The sequence below is a fragment of the Akebia trifoliata genome, chromosome 11 (assembly GCF_017979445.1).
Source record: "Akebia trifoliata isolate Shusen 1 chromosome 11, ASM1797944v1, whole genome shotgun sequence".
Classification (NCBI taxonomy): Eukaryota; Viridiplantae; Streptophyta; class Magnoliopsida; order Ranunculales; family Lardizabalaceae; genus Akebia; species Akebia trifoliata.
Window position 1 is genome coordinate 9,308,770 of NC_141385.1, and position 11,138 is coordinate 9,319,907.

The following is an 11,138-nucleotide window of genomic DNA, read 5'->3' on the forward strand; positions in this document are numbered from 1 at the left end:
AATTTTGCGGTCAATTGTTACTACCATTTTTAGGTAACCGTTTATCCAACTCAAATTGATTATTGACCAAGGTTCAAATACTTAAACCAATTACGTTGGTCATTCATTTGACCATTACAAACTCTCAATGATTACTAACCTAAGAGAAAACTCCCTGCATTTAAGCCTATCAAGAGGTAATGCAATTTGAACCTCAGTTATTTTTACACTATACAAAGACTGTCTTTATATTAAAAAAATGTTCCTCAAGAAAGAAGAAGAAAGTTTTCTAGATCTCACAAGTTATACTACTCTCTAAAGTATCACATACTATCGAATAGAATAAGACATCAAATGTTATCCTAGATTGACTCATCTTTTTCTAAAAATATAATGCTTTCTAAGTTTTCTACGACATTTTTCTAATAAATAAGCTTTGTGCACATAAATATAATTTCTTTCTATCGAAAATACAAACATAGTATATAATACCTTCCAATTAATCCATTTGCCAAATCACCCATTTATTTATCTATCATGCATAATGTGGCATAACAACTACATAAGACTGGAGTTATTGTCCCATAAATCAAAAAGAATATAGGTTTTAATCCATCTATCTATCAATCTATCGATAAATCATATCTCGTTCCAAGCATCTATCAAAGTACAGTTTTTTTAAAAATTATTTATGATTTTAAAGTATCAATTAATTCTATATGATGATCTGGGTGGAATAAAATGACTCAAAAAATGCGATAAAATGAAAAATAATAAAAATTGTGAAAATTTAACATAAAATATGATTTTTTCAAAATTCTTCAAACATAAAATTAAAATTTTAATATGAAAATCTTAATTACAAGATTTGACATTATATACTTTTTTAAACTTAATTTAACATCTTATTATTTCAAGGGTTTTGTTAACGCCCCAAGGGCACCCGTTAAAGTACAATAAATACACGTTGGGAATAAGCATATGAGGCTATTTTGGTAATAATAAAAAAATTGTTTTTTTAAAGGGTTTTGTTAACACCTCCTGGGCACGTGGGCACACACGTGCCCTAACAAGACCCTTATTTCAGTTTAAATGTCTAGTTGATAATTGCATAACTAAAATGGTTAGTAATATGAGCACATCAAAATCAAAATCATTTGTGTGCACTGCGCAGATAGGCCTCAAGTGTATACATTTGAGTCGGTCTTAAGAAATTTTTCGGAGACTAATAACTAAGCTGCCAAGGACAGACATATTGAACTAAGCACCACCACAGTTAGGGTACATAGAATAAATGATAAATTGGTGAAGTTGAAGAAAATAAAGAGTGTACTATGGCATGCCAAAGTTATAAATAAATAAATAAATATAATAAAGTGTACCCAATCATAGACTGAGGGCATCATCCTGAAAACAAGTACCTCAAATATTTACCAAACCGTTGTGGCCTGTCTAAATCACCCTAAAAATAATCAAATATGAATATAATTTTATTAGTGCAAAACCAGGCATTTTAAATTCCAAAATACAGAAAAAAAAAAAAAAGAACCAGCTTATTCCAAGGAATCATGTAGCTTCATGCCTGTAAAGTTAAGTCTATACAAATATTCAAATTAATCATCGAACAAGCATTTTCTCAATTAAATTTAAGAACTTTTAGTGAAAATAAATTTGGGTTCGTTCGACCAAAATGATGATCTGTGCTCAGCTTCCGAAAGTTAAAAAGCTCCTTCCCTATTGCCGCCCAGGCACCAAGCAAATCATATGAGGGGCAAGTCCACATAGTGAAAGTTTTGAAGCACTTGGCAGTGTGAGAAAATACTCACATTGCTCACACGTATTGCTCTGCAGAGGTCAAGTCCATGTAACTTTGGCCACTTAAAAAGATTGGAACAAACGAAACGAGAGAAGCCCATCGTGTTTTCAGCAAGTATCTTTAAGACAGATTTTCTGGAGGTGTACTCCATTTTTCTTGCTTGCAGAAACACCTTGTACATTGAAAACAGTCTCTCTCTTGGTTGTTTTCCTGGGTAATCTAGAAAATGGCTGCCTGCAATAATACATCCATCAAAAGCCAAATAAGTCTACAATTTAGAGGGAAGAAGCAGAGTAGAATGTAGGAGAAACAAAATTTTCAAAAAGCCAATTTATTATGAGCATACTTGCCTCTTTTTAGAAACTTCGGAAAGATGATCACGAGCACTTTTACAAGCTTCAGTTGTGTCATTTGGTGTAAAACCCTGCCGAGAGTAGAACAAAAAATTGATATATGGGTGAAAGCAGAAACTTTGTCTAATAGATGTTGAACAAAACAAATTAATTTATTTTCAATACAATTTAACAGAGGAACATGTTACAGTTCGGCTAGAAAAATGTCAAAAGAAATAATGGCAGGATTGAAGATTTTTTTTTTTTTTTTGAGCTTTGCATTATAGAAAATAGAAGATCGATGTGACAAGGAAAATATTGCCAGTTGTGCATCTAGATGCTACTAGGGTCTCAAACTGTAGACCACTCAAAAATGCTGGACATACTCGGAGCTTATTACTAGCATTTTGGGTATTATATATTTATATTCTTTTGGTGTAAGTTGTATGAGGTGTTCATGGGTGTCTCCTTTGAAGAATTCTAATTCAAATGGGATTCAGTTTGTAAGCCAGATGGCTAGCCTAGTGTACTTTCTTCACATTGTCAGATTGACCATCATTTTTAGGTAACTAAAATCAATCTTACATCTTTCAAAAAAAAAGGGTCCACCCTAACACAACAAGATGAACGGTTTATGACAAATGCTGTCCCTCAACAAGGAAATTATTTACTTAGAAGACGATGAGGAAAATCAGTTTGTATGGCTGCATACATCGGCTAAGCATTCTAGGAATTAGGGAACCCAAAAAATAGATTTATAACACATCCATCACTTAAGTAAATGGGAACTAATTTCAACTCATTATAGGACAGTGAACCATGCAAACAGACTAGAATGTATACCAAGATTCCTCAAACATAAGTCAAATAATTGACATTTTCCCCCCAAGAACCATAGTTTATATGAGATCATTTATCCAGTGGAAAGGACACCAATCACTTAGAAGGTGAGAAATGAAGTAATATGAAAGGAAGTTTCTCCATGCGGAAGGCAGAATAAATTCTTACGCAATTTGAGTTAGAAAAATTAGATTTTTCTTGCTTAGTCGTTTCATTTTTAGTTAGAGAAAAATTAATAAATGAACAATTGGTCTTTTTGTTTATTATTATACAGCAATTTCAGTTTAATTATGATTGAAAGAACCATGACCGCATTCCATTAATCAAAGACTTGATTAATGAGGTATGAGATATCGAAAGATTCTATTATAGGTAGATTAGGTAATTGGTTTAAGGAAACATGGGAGATGTAACCAATCAGCATTTTAAACCTGAAATAGGCACAACATGAATGAAGTTGGAAACTTCATTTATACAGTTGATACAGTATTATTATGTATATGGATGAGTTATAGCTGGGTCTTGAGCTATTGTAATAGAGACTATGCATATAACACATGGGTACTTATAGAATATACTGAGTGATTGCATGTGATGAAACTTTATCCAAATACATGTCTTATTCTTTTCAATAATCCATATTTGTAGCAATGAAATACTATTGTTCCTCCCCAAAATGATATATGATTGATTCCAAATATCTATGATCTGCCTTCTCTATCTCTATAAAGGACCCGAAATACCTTGCTTACGTATCATTGGGAAGTGCATTAACATAAATACGGCAGTAAGAAGAGGTAATACAAAAGTGTGTAAACTATAAAAACGAGTCAAAGTAGATTGACCCACACTAGCACTTCCGCGTAATAACTCGACCAAAGGTGATCCTATTACAGGAATAGCTTCAGGTACACCTGTCACGATTTTGACTGCCCAATAACCAATTTGGTCCCGAGGTAAGGAATAACCAGTTACACCAAAAGATGCGGTCAATACACCCAGAACCACACCCGTAACCCAAGTCAATTCACGAGGTTTTTTAAATCCACCGGTGAGATACATGCGAAATGCGCATGGGGCCATGTCTCCCGAACGATCATAGTACGGCCGCTCATCTAATATCAAATCAATCGGTAGATCTCACTTCCCTTCCCCCATACCATAGCCGGAAGGGATAGCGTATCCACAGAAGAGAGAGTACGGGCCCTTACCCTTAATCTAGTTTAGACGCGGCTCGAATGACAGCCTGTGTTAAGCATGCTTCTTTGACAGAAAACAAACTCTTTTTCCATGACAACAGTCGCGACTATAAAGGGCGGGGCGGTAAGCTCTCTATCAACAACAGGGGGCCTCCTACTACTCCGTCGGTGAGGGCTTCTCCCTTTTCAATACGTGGAAGTCACTTTCAGAATAAAAGTTCCACACTAGCAGATACCAGATAGAGTAATCCTTTGACCTGAGGATCTTAATTAGTCACCAAGTGACTATCTAATAACTTTGATTATACCTAGTACGCTCTCTTTGTTGGCCTACAGATGGGTGTATTTTGGGTTGTTAGAGAATCAATTGAGTGACACAGTGACAATAAGATGCTAACATGGGATCCATGCCCATTAATTTGGGTGAATGTCCAAGAATAGAAAAAGATGCAAATCAGATGAAAATCCTGCAAGTAGTTTTACAAAAGATTTTGTTAAATCACAAATTTTTCTATTTATTTTATATTTTTGTTAGACTGTTTAATTGCAAAAAAGTTTCTCAAACATCTAATAAGTTGCATCTTGCAGTCCACACAACTATGGGTTAGAAAGTGGTTCATTTCCCGAGGGTCAATGCAAGGGACATTGCAATCATGGAAGAATATTCTTCTACAAGGGTAATTGTCAAAAAGGACCGGTAATGATTAAAAATCAATTCCTAGGTTCCAATTGCAATGTGGATATCTCATGTCATTTGTAGTTCCTATACTGATTGAATCTGGTCATTCAATTAGTTTAAGGAAGCTCAGAAATTGATATCCCAAAGCAATCTGAGATTGCACTTATGATTTGTTTAATGTTTCCTTATCCCTGTTCCTATTGGGCCATGAAATTATTCCCTTAATTAGATGGTAAGTGTTGCTAGTCTAATGCCTTTTCTTTTTTATCCCTTGCAGGTCCTGTAAATACTACAAATTCTAACAGTTAGGAATTCAATTAACTAAACTAATTGACTAAATGCATATGCCAAAAGTTGATGTATGTGACCTTCATGTTAATTGATTTTGTCGATGCCCAATTTTTGTTATGTACACAGAGGATAAGGTCTTTGTGCTCGTCACGTGCCATGTGGTACTTAGAGTAATCCCACCACCGCCTAAACCACATTTCATGGCCATTCGATGTTGGTATTACTTCGGATTCTGATTGTCTCCATATGATCCTAGCCTATGGCATCTTACGTAAGTGACGCCTCGACTAAGGTTTGAGTGTGGCTTAGTAAGTACTAAGAAGTAGAAAAGAGAGAGAGTACAATATAAAGATTTGTTTACGGGCTTCGTCCAAAATCTGGACTATGTCACTAGGCTCCAAAAAGCCGTTCCACTATTCTTGAAGCTATTACAATATCTACGTTACATGAGGATTACATAGAGATAAATAGAAGAGGAGGAAGAGGAAGAGCCCCCTTGTGAGATGATGGAATCCCCATCTTTGTTACACTTATGTCTTATTTATAGAAAATAAATATGAAATGACTGAATTGCCCTTATTCCATTGACTATGCTTTCTCACATATGATCAATCCATGTGGCACACATGTGAACCCATTCAATTTGCATCATCTACATTTAGCCCCCTACACAGCACAAAGGTTGTGATGAGCTATTCAACGAACAATCCTTGGTGCAAATTATGACGAACCATGGAGAACATTCGAAGGCATCATTGTACATAGACACAATAAATATTTCGAAGACAATGTAAGTCCCATGAGAGAACATGTGATGGCTTGGGCACTATGATGATAACACAAGTGTATACGCATCGCGGAATATCATGATTTTAGGACAGTTTGAGTGTCACCAAAACGATGTTGGGCATCATGAGGATGGTACGAGTATCGCAAAGACGATGTTGAAACCGTGAGGATGGCGCGAGAGTCATAAGCACAACATCAGAGTTGGCGAGGATGGCATGAGAGCCACAAGCACGATGTTAGAATCGTGAAGATCGCATAAGAGTCACAAGCATGACATTAGAGTCATGAGGATGCATGAGAGCCACAAACACAGTGTCAGAGTCGCGAGGATGGCATGAGAGCCACAAGCACGATGTTGGAATCGTGAAGATGGCGCAAGAACCACAAGCATAGCATCAGAGTCACAAGTATGGCGTGAAAGCCACAAGCATGACATCGAAGTTGTAAAGATGGTGTGGGAGCCACAAGAACAACGTGAGAGCCTTGAAGATGGCAAGGGCGTCGCCAGGACAGCATGGGAGCCATGAGGACATAGAAGCCATGAACACAACATAAGAGCCTTGAAGATGGCGCAAGTGTTGTATGGACGGTGTGAGTGTCATGAAGATATGTTGTGAGGAAGACAAGAAATAGAAATGGTGTAGCATCGAGCGGGGTAGTTCTGACGCCGTGTACTGTGGGTGTATTGCCCACACTTGAAGAGTGTAGATTTGAGTGACTGTGTATGTATGTTAGTGAGAGTTTGGCATCATCACAAGAAACCACAAAAGTTCGGCGTCATTGCCTAGATCGAGAAAAGGCGCCATCACCCCGTTTAACGATGAGCAAATTTAATGGTGTCGTCCTCCCAAACTCGAAGGAGCAGTAGGCACCTAAAAGTTCAGCGTTGTCGTCCCAAACTTGAAGGAGTTGTAGGCACCAAATGACTGGGTGGATTAATAAGGGTTTGGAGCCATCACTCGAAACCCAAAATTCAGCGTCGTCAACTAGATCCGAAAGAGACACTATCGTCCTTGCATATTTGGTGATGAGTAACTAAATATTTGGTCGGTGAAGTTCATTGATGGTGATGGCAACAACATTTTGAGGGAGCCACAACATGCTTGTGTCCCATCCACTAGGTGTCAAATCCTTTCGCCTGAACTTTTATGGCACCTTTATGGCACCAACGACATGCTTAACATCCCAATCCTTGGATCGATTTTCACCCAATAGGGCTTTACTTAAGCCTTCCATTGTGACAAGGGGTTGAAAGTGACTAGACCTACACCACCCCTTCTCAAATTCGATTGATCTTGAACACGACGGATTTGTAGAGGCTGGTTGCTCTTAGCCATGGCTACTTCAACGTTGTGACTGTTCGAGGCCATGAACCGTCGACACCACATTGAAGGTAAGAGCCCCCTTGTGAAATGATGGAATCCCCATCTTTGTTACACTTACGTCTTATTTAGAGAAAAATAAATGTAAAATGACTGAATTGCCCTTATTCCATTGACTGCGCTTTCCTACCTCTCATATGATTAGTCCTGGCACACATGTGGACCCATTCAATTTGCATCATCTACAGATTTTATAATGCTTAATGGCTCTAGTTTTATTAATTACTAATTCAACTATTAGGCTCATTGAAGGCTAGGTTAAATTTAAGTAGAGGAGGAAAAAAAATTTCTTTTAAATGTTCTATTTAAATAAACCTTTTTAAGATCGTACAAACCTAGAGGGACCCACTTAAAAGAGAAAATTTTGTAGGAAAAATCTTACAAATGCTCTTAGGGAATCAGTCATGGAAGGATTTGAATATGGAAATGATAACCTTCTTCACTCAAATAAGCTGGATAATTGATCAAATAAAAGCTTTATCATCTCCCATGCAACAATAACAGAATAGAGGGTCAATCAAGCGCTAATTAGGAAAGTAGATGGACTAAGCATAATCCATGGGGTTCGAGTTAATGTGCAAAGCTAAGAAAGATAAGATATGAAATGGTTGTGGAATATTACTGTGAAACTGGAGTGTCATTAAAGAAGTTTCTTGAAGAGAAGTATAGTGTAAAAAGGGAAAAATAAAATCTAATGGGAAGTATCTTACTAACCTCCTAAGATCTTACACAAAATACAACATACCTAACTCCAAAATACTAACAATAACTTCTAACATTCATCTATGTTATTCCCCTAACCATTTTCTTGCAGAACTATAACATATATCAGCAATTTTTAGCCACATTAAACCAACAACAAACAAACAAGAAAAACAGAAGGTTGCCATACACGACTACAATCTTGAAAATGGGTTTCTCAAAACATGATGGGAAAGCCAAACCATGGATATAAAACCAAGAACTTTCAATTGTTATTCCATTAACTTGCAACCACACTAAAATATCACAAATGCAACAATTTTCCAAATAAGCGTTAAAAAAATCATAATCTTCTCTACTAATCACAAATCGTCAGCTTGATTTCCAACACAAAAGCAAATTATTCAATCAAGTCTATCACCACAAACATCGAACATTTATTAAGTCACAAGATATCATAAAAACCATAAATTAAATATGGTAAAAATCCTTACTTTATTTGACGAAATTATATGCTCTTCCTGACCTGCATCCTTAGACGTACTCAGCAGAGGAAACGACAGCTTTTGTTTCTTCTTTTTCTTCTTCTTGTTCTTCTTCTTCTTCCCCTCGTCTTCCTTATCAAAATCAATAGCTTTCCTCTTCTTTCTACACACAGACAGCTTCCTCGACTTTGATTTCTTGTCACGAACTTTCCAAATATTTCCTTTTCGAGAAACCAATTTCTCAGATTTCCACGACGGAGTGCTGGTATCTATAACCATTACATGGACATGCGAGTAGCCTTTAAGATCTGTTTGCGACTTATCTTCCTCAGCAATCATAGAAGCAATGTTTCCTTGCTTCTTTGGCTTCAATTGATCACTTGTTTCCTTCCCTTCTGCCACACTGTTATCTGCGCTTGAAGGAGACATTGCTGGAACACCTTCGCCTCTCTGTACACCATTCAAGGATAAATCAACGCTAGATGATGCCGAAAAAACACAAAATTTAGGGTTTCGTTGTTTTCGAGAGCTCTTTTTCTCATCAAACTCTTTAACTCTCTGAAATTCGCTCGAATCTCCCATGATAAAGAGATCTGCAAGAACACTACTCATTATATCAAACAAATCCTCTTTTTCGCGATGTTTCTCAGATTTCGAGATCTCCATTGTCTTCTTTCGATCTGAAACTGGTTTTTCGTCCAAAGAAACAGCAATGGAGTTCGATTCCGGATGATTTAGCTCTGAAATTGAATCTTTCAGGAAATGATCCAGATCGAGACCGTTTTCGATCGGAAAACCTTTGGAGGATCGGAGACGATCCAGCCAATCTTGACCGGATTTACCAGTAGAGATAGAAGATATCATATTTAGAGAGAGAGACTAAAGTTCGAGCCTCAGTTTCCTTCTGTGATTTGGAGACGAAGAAGAGAAATGGAGAGAAATTTTTTGGGGAAGAAAATACAGCGAAGGTAGGGTTTGCCACTTCGACTAGCTTCTCTCAGCGTCAGTGATCCTAACAAACGCACGGGTGCGCAATACGCCCAAAATTTCTTGATGATTTATTTAAATTTTTTAAACAAATTATAAAACATTTACATCATGCATAAATCCTAAGGGGAAATTACCAAAAGATTATTAAATATTTTAATATTTATAAAATAAATCTATTTTTTTTCAAATATTATAAATAAATAAAAAAAGAATTGAATCGTTGGACAGTCCAGCCTTTTAAATTGGGGGCTAAATTGGTAATATTTTAATATTTATAAAATAAATCTATTTTTTTTCAAAAAAAAAAATTAAATCGTTGGACAATCCAGCATTTTAAATTGGGGGCTAAATTCGTGGGTGTTAAAGCAAGCTGTTAAAACATTGGATAATCATTCGAAGGGCATTTTTGATAAAGTAATGTATTTTAACACAATAAAGCATTGGATAGTCTTGTGAGTTATTAAAACGTTGGATTATCCAGAAATTTAATTCAGTTTTTTATTTGTAATTTTTAAAAATATAATTGTTTTTGTAAATAGTAAAATACTTAACCCTCTTTAGTAATTTTCTTTTATTTTAATGCATGTGTGCATACATGAGCATTTATATCTAAAATACCATCAACTTGGAGTGGTTTGAAGCAAATTCAATACATCCCCTGATCATAGGGGTCAACCTAGTCTTCAACTTCTCTACTAATTTTCTATACCAACCAAAATGGTTCGAGCACTTGTTACAAAATTTCTCGACAAGAGAAGTGATTGGTTATTCTTTTCCAGTTAATACCATCTTGTTCCAACTTTTCACATGATTCGTATAAATAACTCTGATCTTCTACCTGGTATGAATGCACTTGTCCAATGCTTTCTTTCAATAACAGCCATGTAACAATAGACATTTGGATTTTAGATATTTGAGGGATTAATCCCATGTATCTCGCTAATCCAAATAATCCATGGTAATGAAGAACAATATCAAATAATTGAAAAAGAAGAAAGAGCTTACTTTTCTATATCTCTCCTCCAAAACAGAGTTACAATGGTATTTATAAAAATAAAATAAAAAAGAACAAATAAAACCTAGTTCTACTATAATTTATGTACTTACAAAAAAATAGTAAATACTATTTATAGTAAGTCTAAAAATTGAAAAATACTAATTACTTCGTAATTGAATTAAGAATCCTAATTACATAAAAACTCTCTTTTGTAACAACTTCATAATCATGGTCAAATTAGAGTTATTCACGGTAAATATTCTATAAATAGAAAGTCAAATTTTGATTGTGATTTCAATTGTGTGGCCCTCTAAACCCTCTTTCCAATGCCTTTGGAATCGTCAAATTACGAGTCTGTATGAAAAAACTATGCTAAATTTACTATAGACTATGCATGTAAACCCTTTTACAACACTCATCTACTTCTGATGTTCCCTTTTTTAGTTTTTATTGGTCGATGTCTTACTGATTGATTCAATTGGATACAAATCGACTTCGGGTTGATTTTAAAATTTTAGTTAAGGTTTATTTTTGATTGATTGATGATGAAATTGGTGAATTAAGGTTTATTTAATTTTCTTGATTGATCAATTTTTCAAAGTTGATCAAAGGATAAATTTTGCTGATTGGCGACTTTGAGGTTCGATTGGATGAATT

The 11,138-nt window shown here is 35.5% G+C and overlaps 1 protein-coding gene across 1 annotated transcript; it reads right to left on the minus strand.

Moving 5' to 3' along the window:
• Positions 1–633: 633 nt before the first annotated feature.
• LOC147390807 (fantom protein) lies at positions 634–9,496 on the minus strand. Its single transcript, XM_086458566.1, has 2 exons — positions 8,504–9,496; positions 634–2,219 (listed from the first exon to the last, which is right to left on the minus strand). Exons 1-2 carry the CDS (start codon positions 9,356–9,358, stop codon positions 2,130–2,132), a joined length of 945 nt encoding a protein of 314 aa, XP_086314692.1. The 5' UTR covers positions 9,359–9,496; the 3' UTR covers positions 634–2,129.
• Between the last annotated feature and the right edge of the window lie 1,642 nt (positions 9,497–11,138).

What these genes read in the sequence shown, in the direction of transcription:
- LOC147390807 (XM_086458566.1), bottom strand. Translation starts at nt 9,358, where the DNA reads ATGATATCTTCTATCTCTACTGGTAAATCCGGTCAAGATTGGCTGGAT. An exon ending in ATATAATTTCGTCAAATAAA is followed by an intron (nt 2,220 to 8,503) that starts GTAAGGATTTTT and finishes TACTCTCGGCAG; the next exon opens with GGTTTTACACCAAATGACAC.